Source organism: Phoenix dactylifera, chromosome 16 (assembly GCF_051530095.1).
Source record: "Phoenix dactylifera cultivar Ajwa chromosome 16, Ajwa_hap1_PhDact_Kaust_v1.1, whole genome shotgun sequence".
NCBI lineage: Eukaryota > Viridiplantae > Streptophyta > Magnoliopsida > Arecales > Arecaceae > Phoenix > Phoenix dactylifera.
Window position 1 is genome coordinate 15,753,247 of NC_143205.1, and position 12,928 is coordinate 15,766,174.

At 38.7% G+C, this 12,928-nt stretch overlaps 2 protein-coding genes across 2 annotated transcripts; one reads left to right on the plus strand and one right to left on the minus strand.

Annotated features, from left to right (window-relative positions):
• The first annotated feature begins 560 nt into the window (after window positions 1–560).
• LOC103706434 (ent-kaurenoic acid oxidase-like) lies at window positions 561–9,270 on the plus strand. Its single transcript, XM_039114894.3, has 8 exons — window positions 561–902; window positions 5,120–5,597; window positions 5,905–6,168; window positions 6,268–6,357; window positions 6,488–6,566; window positions 6,679–6,785; window positions 6,929–7,050; window positions 9,026–9,270. Exons 1-8 carry the CDS (start codon window positions 670–672, stop codon window positions 9,123–9,125), a joined length of 1,473 nt encoding a protein of 490 aa, XP_038970822.3. The 5' UTR covers window positions 561–669; the 3' UTR covers window positions 9,126–9,270.
• A 123-nt stretch (window positions 9,271–9,393) lies between these two features.
• LOC103706384 (glycine cleavage system H protein 3, mitochondrial) lies at window positions 9,394–11,617 on the minus strand. Its single transcript, XM_008790460.5, has 4 exons — window positions 11,381–11,617; window positions 10,927–11,015; window positions 9,981–10,151; window positions 9,394–9,827 (listed from the first exon to the last, which is right to left on the minus strand). The coding sequence occupies exons 1-4, from the start codon at window positions 11,490–11,492 to the stop codon at window positions 9,699–9,701; spliced, it is 501 nt and encodes a 166-aa protein (XP_008788682.1). The 5' UTR covers window positions 11,493–11,617; the 3' UTR covers window positions 9,394–9,698.
• Between the last annotated feature and the right edge of the window lie 1,311 nt (window positions 11,618–12,928).

A 12,928-nucleotide genomic window follows, 5' to 3' on the forward strand; every position in this document is an offset into this window, starting at 1 on the left:
TAATTCCCACATTTCATGGAAAAGTCTTTCCCATGAGAAACATGGGAAAGTTACTTTTCCATGAGGCGGGAATCACTCCATTTTTACTTTTTTCCAAAAAGTCCCTTCAGCATTAAAGAGGCATTAAAAACCTAATTTTTATTAAGGGCATAATAGGAATTATATATAACTTTCCTAGGAAAGTGGATGGCCAACCAAACATAAGCACCTTGGAAATTTGTCACTTTTCCATGGTCAACCAAACATGCCAAAAGTACTTTCTTAGGCATCCTCTTTCTAGGAATTTATTTCCCAGGAATCATATTTGTAGGAAGGAAAATGCTTCCCGCGAACCAAACGAGCCCTAAGGAAAAGATCAAACGTACGGGAGCATTGGAGCATTGCATGGACGGCATCCACTTCGTGTGCTACAGGACAAGTACATACTCTGCGCCCGCACCCGGGCGGCAATTGGGAATTGGGATTACTCTCTCTCTCTCTCTCTCTCTCTCTCTCTCTCTCTTCCCTTAATTTTTGGCTCTATGCAACTATATTTGGAAACGGTAATTATAACGGTACTCACTCCCAAGGCATGCACCACCATCTATTTATTCCTCGGGAGCCCGAGTCTCATCCCTCGTTGAGATTTGAAGACGGGAGAGAGAGGGGGGGAGAGAGAGAGAGAGAGAGATGGATTTGTGGGGGCTTTTGGTGGTGGCGGCGGCGGCGGTGGCGGGGGTGGCGGCGGTGAGCGGCGGGGCTAGGAAGGTGCAGGAGTGGGTGTACGAATGGGGGCTTGGAGAGAAGAGGAAGAAGTTGCCGCCGGGGGACCTCGGGTGGCCGATCCTCGGCAACATGGCCGCTTTCCTCCGCGCCTTCAAATCCAACGACCCTGATTCCTTCATCAACTCCTACATCCGACGGTCAGCTTCATTTGTTCATGCACTCTCTCTCTCTCTCTCTCTCTCTCTCTCTGTCTCTGTGTGTGTGTGTGTGTTTAAGCGTTTGATGATTAGTTTTTGGGGATTTCCGTGCGGGGTTTTGGAGAAAGGACGAGGATTAATCATTAACTTAAAGAAGTTGGGTAACTTAAGGTTGGTCCACAGGTCATTAGTTGGATCTAGAGTGGGGTCGAACCAGAAAGAACCCATTTTGTTGTCCATCTTCGAGCCCTCGCCCAAACTAGTTTCCATCACCGTTTATCGCTCTCAGTACTGATTGTTCCTTCAATCATAGAGCATGGATAGATGGCTAGTGATTGAACATCAGAATTCTTCATTTCAACTGTAAATTTGTGTCACCTTTTTTGTTTCTTTTAAAAAAAATTCAACAACTATTACAATTTTTTCTTTTGAAAAAAAGAGAGAAAACAATGCTACATCAGCTGTTTTATCAAATTTGTGTCATAAGTAATTGCAATAGACCTATGTTTAATAACAAAGATCAAAAGAGCAATGATTTGTGGGACCGAGATTGGGGCTTGAGTATGGGTTGGGACCCGTTTGGATTTGGCTGGTGACGGCCAGAAGTGGTCCTCACCTATCTCAGTCATGCTCCATGTCTGGTGTGGCCCACGTACAGTTTAAGCAAAACGTTACCCAACTTGTAAATACTATTGCACTTTTCTGTGAGGGTGGCTATATTCCCTAGTTGGTGGTCGTTCGTGCAGTGACGTCCTCCAAAGTACTCCTGTGCACAGGGCCAAAGTTTGAGCTTGCTTGGCGCATGGCAATTTCTGTGCTCTAAAACAAACATTAGATCAGACCCATCCAAATTGATTAATTTTCCAGAATCAATACTTATGAAGTGTTTTACAAACTTGTCTTGCCCATTTGTTATATGTGTTTGTATCAGATTTTTTTTTTTTTCATTTTTGTTGCATTATATATAGTTTACATTTTGTAGGATATATTTCGTTTTCTTAATGTTTTTATGCTGCCACGACCTGTGTAATTAATTCATCTAAATGCAGGAGGCTTGTGGCCTTATGTTGGTAAAGCTTCTCCCTTCTGATATATTTCATGTCTATATTCTCAGCCTCGAGATTGGGAAAAAAAAGGAAATCCAATAGAGTAACGATGGGAGAAAGAATTATAAGAATTAAAACATCACCAAGGAGGGTGATGAAACATCCTAGCTGTATCTAGTTTAATTCAAGTCAGATCCGACACCAAATCGTGTCCAAATTGGATCCGGTTTCTATGAGCTAGATCTCAACTTATTCTACCTTTTTCATAATTGAGTTTGAGCCATACCTGGCACACAGGGCTATTCATGGCTTGACATAGGTCACGATCCACTTGACTGAACCCAAACACAGCCATTAGTTGTTATTTTAGTTGCTTGATACTTCTACTTTTGGCCCATCTGCTAGATTTTCATCCATATCAAACTCTTTCTGTTTGTAGCATTGCAAGTAAAGCACTATACGATGCATATCCTATGTGATATAATGTGCGGTGGGACACTTTTGTCACTAGCATTGGTAGGAGGGAAGTAGGAGTCAGCATAGAATTATGGGTTGGTGTTGTCTTCTAGTGGTTGGGAACTTCGTTTGCTTCTTGGAGCCTGCATTGGTTCTGTTACTGCTGCTTGTTTTGAAGCCTTTAGTTTATGCTCTAATGTACAAATTCTGATAGGGGAAAATAATGAGAACAGAGAAGGGCTCAAATGGAGCTTGGTTGCATGAAGAGAGGATATTTTGATATCTGTTTTGAAGATTAGCCCATTGGAACTATATAACAACATGGGAACCTGTGCAATACCCCTTTCAACCCCCTATATTAGCTCATACTGAGATTCTGTTTATTTGCAGGCAATTGTGAGCTGAAAGCTGTTCTATATAAGTCCTAAGATCTTGCAGTATCTGATAATTGGCCTTCTAGATATTGAAAAACTTAGATTTTCATAGATGAATACTTAGGAAGTGGGTGTAAAGAAACTTAAATATTGCAGCTACTTTTCGAGACACTAAATGCCACGCATTTTTTCAGGGACGCACGGTCATGTTTTCTTTGTGTTTTTTTTTTTTTTTAAGGGGACACATGGGCCTAATTTCATTAGGTCCTTGCATGTCATTGAAAGGGGTTGGATTTACAAGTTGTGAATGCATGTATGGCTCAATTCCTTGGTCTTAACTCTTTCTTAGAAATGAACTGGAACTTGCCCTGGTGGTCACGAGAAATTATACCCTGCACCACACGTACCACGTCAGTGGTGCACCATGGCAATCATGCATCTCCATTCCCATGGGCTCCACTTATCATACGCTCGTGTTGGATTGCCACCCATGCATCTTGTCTCGGTTTCTTTCTTGTGGTGCACTGCTGACGTGGTGTGTGTGGCACCCCTCCATCTAGCAACTAGAGGTTCTAGGTTCTAGTCCTAGGTGGTTCTTTCCCAAATTTTAGGATCAATTATAGCTTATGTGAGTTTGCCTCCCTCCATTCCTCTCTCTCCCCCAACAAAAAAAAAGATCTTTTCTAGAGACCTCCTTATTGAAAATAACTCTAGATCAACGTCTGCAGAATCATTCCGAACCGCCCGGTTTAGGGCGTCCCGATCCATACCGGCGGTGGACCGGAACATTTCCAGCAAGAAAATCGAGATGCGTCATCGGAGGGAGAGAATGAGAAGGAAAGAGAAGAAAAGAGAGAGCGAGCGGGGGAGGGAGGGAGAGGAAGAGGGAGGAAGGCCGACGGAAGCCGGTGGAGGGCTGGCGAATGGAGAAAGAGGCAAAGGCCGCCACCAGATCCCTGTTTCATTCGAAACAGGGTTCCGGCTGCTAAAAAAATTATAATTTTTAAGTGAAGTCAGCAAATCGTTTGCTGACTTTACTTAAATATTGCGATTTTTTTTTAATTGTGATATTTAAGTAAAGTCTACAAACGATTTGCCGACTTCACTTAAAAATTATGACATTTTTTAGCGGCCGGAACCCTGTTTCGAACAAAACAGGAATCTGAGCGCGGCCTCCGCCTCCTTCCCTGTATTCTAGCCTCCACCGGCTCTCGCCGGCCCTCCGCCAGCCTCCACCTCTCTCCCTCCTCTCTCCCCCTTCTCTCTCTCTTTTTCTCTCTCTCGTTCCCCTCTCCCTCACCTCCTCTGCTATATTGGTACAAGCCCAGCATGGCACAACGCGGGCCCTTACCGACTCATGCCACCGGGCAATTGGTACGGTGCCCGGTACCGGCACAGCAGACCTTGCTCTAGATCTTTCAGGCCTCCAGCTAAATGGAGTCTAGGTGTTATGTTTGCTTACTAGTTTTAGGAGGCAATGTCAAATTGGTTCTTGGAATGGTCATCCTTGGAAAATACTTGACATGTTATTGCAATTGACTAGATAATGCGACAAAAAGGTATATCTGCACATCTTGTCTCTAAATATATTTGACTTTTAATGGTACTATTAAATTTCTAATATCATTGGAGGTTTTAAGTTTTGTGGTTGTTAATATTGGAATTTCTTATGGTTCGATAATTACCAAAATCGATGCATGGCTCCTATTCGTCTTTGCATTTTAAATCTGATTTCAGAAGACTACCTGAGGCAGTTTAAGATCAAGCATTTGACAAAAGGGGTGTGTGTGTGTATGTTATATCCACGCTCATGTTCATGCGCCACATCCATCTGCCACAGGGGATAGCACTTCATACACTAAAGTAGGAAAGAGCAACTAGAAAAGCTATATGGCTTTTGAAGCTAAAATAAACCAATAAGGGTTGTCCTTTTGAATGACAGGGCACAAAGAGCAAAAAGCAAAACCTAGGACCTTAGGAGGGGAGAGAGAGGAGGCAAATGACCTCATTTCACTGCCAACTTCTCCATTTTCAAGTGTCTTCATCTAGTGTCATGATATACTTCCATCTTTTTCTGCATCATTGTCAATGTTGCCTGAACATTGTGCTACCTTACTTTTGGAAACCTGTCTCTACCATGTTTATTTCTTTCTCCTTTAGATTCTATCATCTTATGTTTCAGCTCTCATTTCATTCAAAAAATGTTCAAGTTTTCATTGACCATATTTCTGACACTTCTGGCTCTTAGTATGTACGAAAACATGCCATTTAGGATGGATGAATAAAAGTTTAAGACACTGCATCTGCTAACATGTGTTTATCATTCCAATTCTAATTACAGGTTTAGCCGTGTCGGGATATACAAGGCCTACATGTTTGGGACCCCAACAATCATGGTCACAACGCCTGAAAACTGCAAGCAAGTTTTGATGGATGATGAGCACTTTGTGCCTGGTTGGCCTAAGGCCACTTGCGAGCTCGTTGGGAAGAAATCATTTCTATTCATTGTTCATGAAGAACACAAGCGGCTAAGGAGACTGACATCAGCTCCAATTAATGGTTTTGAAGCACTTAGTACATATATAGAGTTCATTGAGGATACTGTTGTATCCACTCTAGAGAAGTGGGCAGGGATGGGAGAAATTGAGTTCCTTACAGAACTGCGGAGGTTGACATTTAAAATAATCATGAAAATATTTCTAAGCTCGGAGGGTGACAGCATAATGGAGTCCTTGGAAAAAGTATACACTGATCTTAACCATGGAATGAGAGCAATGGCCATTAACCTTCCTGGATTTGCTTACAATAGAGCACTTAAGGTACATTAACTTTGTCTCTTTGTTTCTCAAAGAACAAATTTAACTAAGAAAGTATATTTTCTGACAACAAATTTTACTTGCTCATCTTTTTTTTATTTCTTTATAGTATTTCTGCTTCATGTTCTGTCCTTCTTTCCTTCCCTTATTCTAAGAGTTCTCGTTTAAATTATTTTTTAATAAAATCAACTGGTATACACGAACTCATGTTCAACCATATGATTACATTTTAGTGTGCCAATTTTGAAAATGGGCATTTAATATTTCCTGACAGTTTAATTAATCTAAATGATATGTTCTTAAATTTCAGGCTCGGAAAAAGTTGGTGGCCGTTCTGCAAGGTGTACTTAATGAAAGAAGGGCAGAAAGGGCAAAAAATCCACATCCAGCAACTAAGGACATGATGGATCGTCTGATGGAAGCCGAAGATGAAACTGGCAGTAGGTTAAGCAACGAGGAGATTATTGACATAATGATCATGTATCTCAACGCTGGTCATGAATCTTCTGGCCATATCACCATGTGGGCCACTGTGTTACTACAAGACCACCCTGAAATTTTCCAAAAAGCTAAGGTAGCAGAGGAGTAGGATATTTGACACATTTGATTTTAACCTTTAATCTTTGAACATAGAAGTCATTGCAACTAATGCTTGCATGGCAAATGTGTTTAGGCAGAACAAGAGGAGATCAGAAGAAACAAACCACCTATGCAGAAGGGACTTACACTAAAGGAGTTCAGAAAAATGGAGTATCTTTCAAAGGTCCGTCCAGCTTTTCATAATCTTTTTAAGTGATTATGTTAGGTCAAATATTTGCATGCATTTCTTATCACAACTTGAATTAGTTGCACATTCTGAACATTGGTACTGAGCATCATTCTCATTTTTGAAGGTTATTGATGAGACCCTACGTGTGGTTAACATCTCATTTGTGGCTTTCCGGCAAGCAACTGATGATGTCTATGTCAATGGTTAGTGCGATAATCAACTTTCTGATTATTAAAGACAAAGAAACTAATAATCATGAGAGAATTAATCAGAAACAAATAATGGCAAAAATTGGTAATGTATGGCTGTTCACAGGTTATCTCATTCCTAAGGGTTGGAGAGTTCAGACTTGGTACAGAAGTGTTCACATGGATCCTCAAGTTTACCCTGACCCTAAGGATTTCAATCCAAGTAGATGGGATGTAAGTAATGAGCGATTTTTCTGTTGTTTCTTGTGCATGTTTTTATACTTGAGGAGATGAGGTTCTTATGGCATTAACCATGGATATATATGGACATACATATTTGTAGAGGGACTTCTTACATACAAATTTTATCTGTCCAGGATCTTACACCCAAGCCAGGAACTTTCCTTCCCTTCGGAGGAGGAAGCAGGCTGTGCCCTGGAAATGAGCTGGCCAAATTAGAGATCTCTGTTTTCCTGCACCATTTTCTCCTTGGTTATCAGTAAGTTCTTTTATTCTTCATTTTACAACATCTTTTTCCCCATCATCATGCAACATTATTATTTATTCCTGTTAATTATGTTATTTTATTTTTTTTGGCTTACTGTTTCTTGAATCACTGAGTGTACAAATTAATTTGAAACTACATCTTGAGATGCTCTTTACATAACATATTTACTTATGATCTGGTGAAAGTTGAACTGGTACCTCTCAGAAAGGGGAAGCTTTGATCACCAGGCCAAGAAAGTTGATGTTCATAGGTTCTAGCGGATTTTTTTTTTTAATTTTTTAGAAAAAGAAAAACTTTGTATATCGCCTAGGTATCATTGATAGACATTACTTGTAATACTCGTAGAAACATAATAGAATTCCAACTTCATAACTAGTGAAAAATGTTTCACTAAATTACAACAAAGAAGGTGTCGTATATCTAAGATCAAATTGTTTCTGATCCCTTGATCTTCTGGTAATATGTAGCTTTTTTTTTTCTGACTTTAGTGAAAACCTGATTCAGGAAAAGATAAAAATTACGGAAAATAAAGATTATCAAGCAAACAATAAGTCTTCCGCTATAGAATTTCAATTAAGTCATTAGGATCTTGATGGACCGTTGCTTTAAACAGTTTTGTGCTTGATGACAGTGATGACAACACAGATAGATTGTTATTTTATATCATTTTATTTGATTGATCACTTTGTCTTTTGTGGATAATGAGCTCTAGTGTACTAGTAACCTCACATAATGTCTCTGTGTAGACAGACAGAGTGTGAGAGACTCAGTATGAAAAATCCATGTAGAGATTCACACAAGGAGTTGATGGAGTTCTCCAAAGATGTAGGGGTTGATTGAACCAAAATTAGGTTGATGAGTATCATATATTGGTTACATATTAAGCGTTAGAAACCTGATTGCATATTCTTTTAACTCCATTCATTCTCTTTGATCATAGAGGTTCAGCTGTAGGAAGAGTCCTAAAGAACTAAAATGGATTCCAAAATGGATAGGTTTCAAAAATTCTTGTATATTGTAATCTATTTGTATTCTAAATATGACCTGTGGATCTATCTGTTTGTCATGTTTTAAGTATCGGACATCTTATTCTATCCTACATGAATTACTGGAGAGTTCTAATTTATGCTACTGTAACATGATCAAGATCTGAGTGTCAACCAACCTTCAGCAGGGTCGTCCATGGGGTCTTGAGCTGTTACTTTTCCAGATACCATTCGGGACCTTAAAATCTATTCTGGCAGTGCGAACATTTGAATTGAATGGCATCAGTTTTTGCAACTATATGGATGTCAAAATTCCCATATAAGTTGGTCATTCTGTTGCAGTTATTAAGTTGATAACACAGAACTTTGACCTGGAGAAAGTCATGCACCTAAAGAGTAGCAGCACACTTTCTTGCCAATTATGCATGTCATCATCCAATTGGATTGGTTGGAAACTCTAATCTAGTGCCTAAGCTCTTCATTTTATTGTCACCAACTAGCCATATACAGTATGTATCTTGGAGAAAACTTTGACCTTGAGAAAGTCATGCACCTTGAAAGGAAATGAGTGAAAATTAATAAATAAATGAATGAATCATTAACTTGAAGCCAACAGAATAGCAGCCTTTCCTGCAAATATTGCATGTCACCGGCCAATAAAATGGTTGGAATTCTCATCTATTGCCTAAGTTGTTCACATTACTGCTAGTTACTCTATTTTGGCGCTTGGTGCATTCCAATCCTGTCTTTTGTGCTCAAAGCTTTTCAGTCCTCTTAGAGGTCTTCTCTTTGTTTCAACCCAAGCAAGTCTCTAGAGCTTCCTTGGACATTTTAGAGTTAAAGCTATTGTGTTATATTGCTTCTACACGGATTTTCAAATTTTTTTTTTTTTAAGAAATGCAGTACCACATATTTTATATGTCAATTTTAGATAATGGTTTTATATTACAAGAACGACTCTTTAACTTGTTCATGTGCAGGCTTGCAAGAGTGAACCCAACATGTCCAATCAGATACTTACCTCATCCTCGGCCAATGGACAATTGTCTGGCAAATATCACAAAGATCTCAGCAGCATAGACATAATATAGATGTCGAAAACTCTCAATGTTATGTTCAATAATTATAATAAAATTATGTATCAGAGTGGCTGATCTCGTCCAAATTTTCTCTCTGCGGATATATCTTACAAATATAGGTTCATTTTTGCACACCATAAAGAAAATGTTTTCCAAGTATGGATATTCACCAATGTAATGGATCTCCTTATATTTCTGATGATGGCATATCCTCCAACCATGCATGATTGTGTAAGTCTTCCATGGTAATTAGTCAAACAACAGTCACAAAGCTAAAGAGAAAATATTAAATGTGCAAGTGGAGACAAGCATGGGCCAAATTACATGAAGATATAGGGAACAATTAGACCTGAAGCATCTGCTACCAAAGTTAAAGGAAGCGAGGGAAAGCAGACTATAATTCCAACAAAGAAACATATTGAAGGCAAAGGAAACAGAATTAACTAAATGGCTTTGAACTTTAACCATTGACATGAGATGCTTCTTTACAGACTCAACTGACTGATTGGTACCTTAATTCTTGGGATGAAGCACAAAGCCAGTTAGGAGAACTAGCACCCATGCATATCTTGCTCTAATGGTGAGCATCTTCTTCCTCGCAAAATTTTGTATATTCTTTTGGACCCATTAGCGAGTCCAGTTCCGTTGGGCTGCTGGGTCGAACCTTGATCATCCATCCATCTTCATAAGGGCTCGAGTTGATCTAAACAAGAGAAAAACATAGGAGACTTCAATCCCTTAACACTCTGTTCATATGAATCATTAAGCTCATTCTTAGCATGAATCACTTAGCTGCAACATTTTAACATATGAGAGATATTCGGAAATAAGAGAGGGGTTTGATTCACTGAATTACCAGTCCAGGTGTTTCAGTTAGCTTGGTGTTGACTTCAACAACTTCACCAGATACAGGGGAGTTGACATCACTGGTTGCTTTCACACTCTCCACTGCTCCAAAGCCGCCTCCTTTGGAAACCGAGCTCCCGGATTCCGGCAATTCCACAAACACCACCTCTCCCAGATGCCCCTATGCGCAAAACAGGAAGCTATGATTTATTGATGAAGTAAAAGCTCTCCTCAAAGGAAAACAAAAAACAAAAAGAAACAACCATACAGTTTTGCCGAACTTAGAAATGGCATCTTGTGCATGAATTTAGATGGTGAACCAGAGCTGAAGCTTTGCAAGAGTGAATATATCTTATAGTGAAAGAGTAATTATAAGAAATAACAGGAAGTATTTGCGATTGGGAAAAAGAAAAAGGATTGTCCTCGGTCACCATATGTACAGCAAATTTATAAATTTCTAGCACCTAAACATACTGACATGACTTGAATTATGAAGTACGGATTCAATATGTACAATGTTAAGGCTACTGCAAATTTTTCAGTTTCTATGAGTACTAAATTCAATATGTTGGATCATCCTAATACTTTTAGGTCGGATTGCTTGACTTAATTAAGGCGTTTTATGTATTAATCTTGTTGAGTCGAGCAAGACTTTGTTCAACTAACGGTGTGGCCCCATAAGATTATTCCAAATTCGCATCAGAATAAGCTCATAAGCAATTCTAGCTCATTTAAGTAGAAATATTTCTTACTTGAGTAGCCGTCCATTTGGGATCTTAAAAACAGTGAGTTAAACAGCAATACTAGAAATCACGGATGAAACCACAAAGAACCAAGAATGGCACTTGCAATTGATTCAGCCAACATGAACAAAATGTTCCTTAGCTATACTCTAATAGCTTTCATCAGGACAATAGATTAGTTTTCGAAGAGGATAACAAATGGAGAATTATCACCTGGGCATGGTCAGTGATGCCGATGGTAGCCACCGAGCCCTCATGCTTCACCCACTCATGGGAAGAACTGTACTTCAGTCCATCCAAAACTGCAATTATGATACTAATTTTTAAGCAACAAGATGACCAGAATCCTGTCTTACCAACACTAATTGAATCTTTCTAACATATTGTGAGAAGGGAAACACAGAAACCAGTCAAAAACCAAGTTTTTTATCATCTTTTTGAGAAGAAAAACAGGAAGAACTCAGGTTTTTATCTTTGTAGACCGCTACTTTGTCTAGCTAAATTTCATCCAAATTTGACGAAAACCAATCCCAACAAAGTTGAAACAAAACTCGGTTCTTTGAGAACAGTGCAATTTTGGGAGACCAATTAATTAGAGCATTGGAAGTAGCAGCCCAAATCTTATCAGAACAAAGCTAAGGAATTAAAGTGTGGAGAGGAAGAGCACCAGAAGAGAAGCATCTGGAGATGGAAAATGGGAGGAAAGGGCTAGTCTTGGCGCCGCTGCAGGAGATTTTGAGTGCGTTGGCTGTTGAAGAAGCCCACAGCTTTAGAGCCATGTTATGATCTGTTTCCTTTGTCTCCTCTCTGTTTTTCCTCTTTCTTTCGTTTTAGTGGAGCAAAGCTTATGGGAAGATAGAGGGAAAGGAATACGGGACGTTATAGATTTGGTGACTCTGTGGATAGGATTGACGGAGGAGCCGGATGGCTGGATATTCATAACCTCATCCTCAAAAATTTTATCTTTTCATTATGATATATGTAATATGTGTGCACGTATGAATAATATCTCTAGAGATGGATAACTATCTTTCAACATTCTTATACGTGGTACAGTGTCTCCTTAGCCAGGAGCTAGTCCTCCCTCCATAGCTTATTACCCACAAGCTAAAAGGGTGGTCAAATGCACACAAGTCTGGGTCCGAAAAGTATCAAATGTATGTAACCTTAACTTATCATGCAGAGAGGTTATTTCTATATTTATAACATGCGACCATAATGTTGCACCAAGCTCACCATCAAGCTCATTACCGACAAGCTTCTTTCTTAAAAGAGCTAAAATTATAAATTAGAATGATCACAACAATAAATTACTTGGGAGCTATAATATGGGCAGTTTTGTACAAATTTACGGTGCAAGTATTTTGCATCCACTATGCACATGCCTATTAGAGCAGGAGGAGAGATAATGAGATGTGCGATATATGGAAGTTTCTCAAATAATCTTATACCTGTCATGCCCCAAATTTAGAGCATAATAGATATCAGATACCTGCATAGCAGACTATATAAGCATGCAGGACTATAAATCATATCAGAATCTCAAAACAATAATAATTCTTTGATTCTTAAAAAAATTATTTAATCATGATCTAAAGCAAATCATTCTTATAATCAATTACTCCAAAAAGACATAAGTCAAAATATTCAAATCAAATAAGATGTTTAAACTAAGCTAGTCTAAATAGTCTAATTAGAACTCCAATTACTGAGAATATTTTCAGAAGATTTGGCGCACTCCTCCAAGTCGCAAACAATCATGCATCTAGATCTGAAAAATAGAAAAAGAAAAAATAATAAGCTGCACTAGCCCAGTAAACAACATAACACCATAAAGTAAGGTTTAAGCATGAAAAAAAAAATAGTTAAAAAGCATGATACTAATTGGGAATAAATCAATATTCGAATAGTATATATATCTCTTTGAATGTTATTATTATTTTTATAAATTGATACTAGAAATCTAATATGAGACTATGACTACGTAACCCAGTGGCATTAGTCAGATACAAAATGTATAAAGTGTCAAATACTACTATTCTAATCACTGGTAGTTTGGTATCCAAATATTACTATTCTAATCACCGGTGTTCGGTGTTGAAATCAGTTTTTTAGATAACAAGTCGACAGGGTCAAAAAATAATTTTTATTGGCGGGGCCAGATCGTAGCCGTGCTCAGAATACAGACATATAAAATAAATTTTATAATTTTTCA

What these genes read in the sequence shown, in the direction of transcription:
- LOC103706384 (XM_008790460.5), bottom strand. Translation starts at nt 11,492, where the DNA reads ATGGCTCTAAAGCTGTGGGCTTCTTCAACAGCCAACGCACTCAAAATC. An exon ending in CTCCAGATGCTTCTCTTCTG is followed by an intron (nt 11,016 to 11,380) that starts GTGCTCTTCCTC and finishes TCATAATTGCAG; the next exon opens with TTTTGGATGGACTGAAGTAC. An exon ending in TAACTGAAACACCTGGACTG is followed by an intron (nt 9,828 to 9,980) that starts GTAATTCAGTGA and finishes TCTCTTGTTTAG; the next exon opens with ATCAACTCGAGCCCTTATGA.
- LOC103706434 (XM_039114894.3), top strand. Translation starts at nt 670, where the DNA reads ATGGATTTGTGGGGGCTTTTGGTGGTGGCGGCGGCGGCGGTGGCGGGG. An exon ending in ATCAACTCCTACATCCGACG is followed by an intron (nt 903 to 5,119) that starts GTCAGCTTCATT and finishes TTCTAATTACAG; the next exon opens with GTTTAGCCGTGTCGGGATAT. An exon ending in CTTACAATAGAGCACTTAAG is followed by an intron (nt 5,598 to 5,904) that starts GTACATTAACTT and finishes CTTAAATTTCAG; the next exon opens with GCTCGGAAAAAGTTGGTGGC.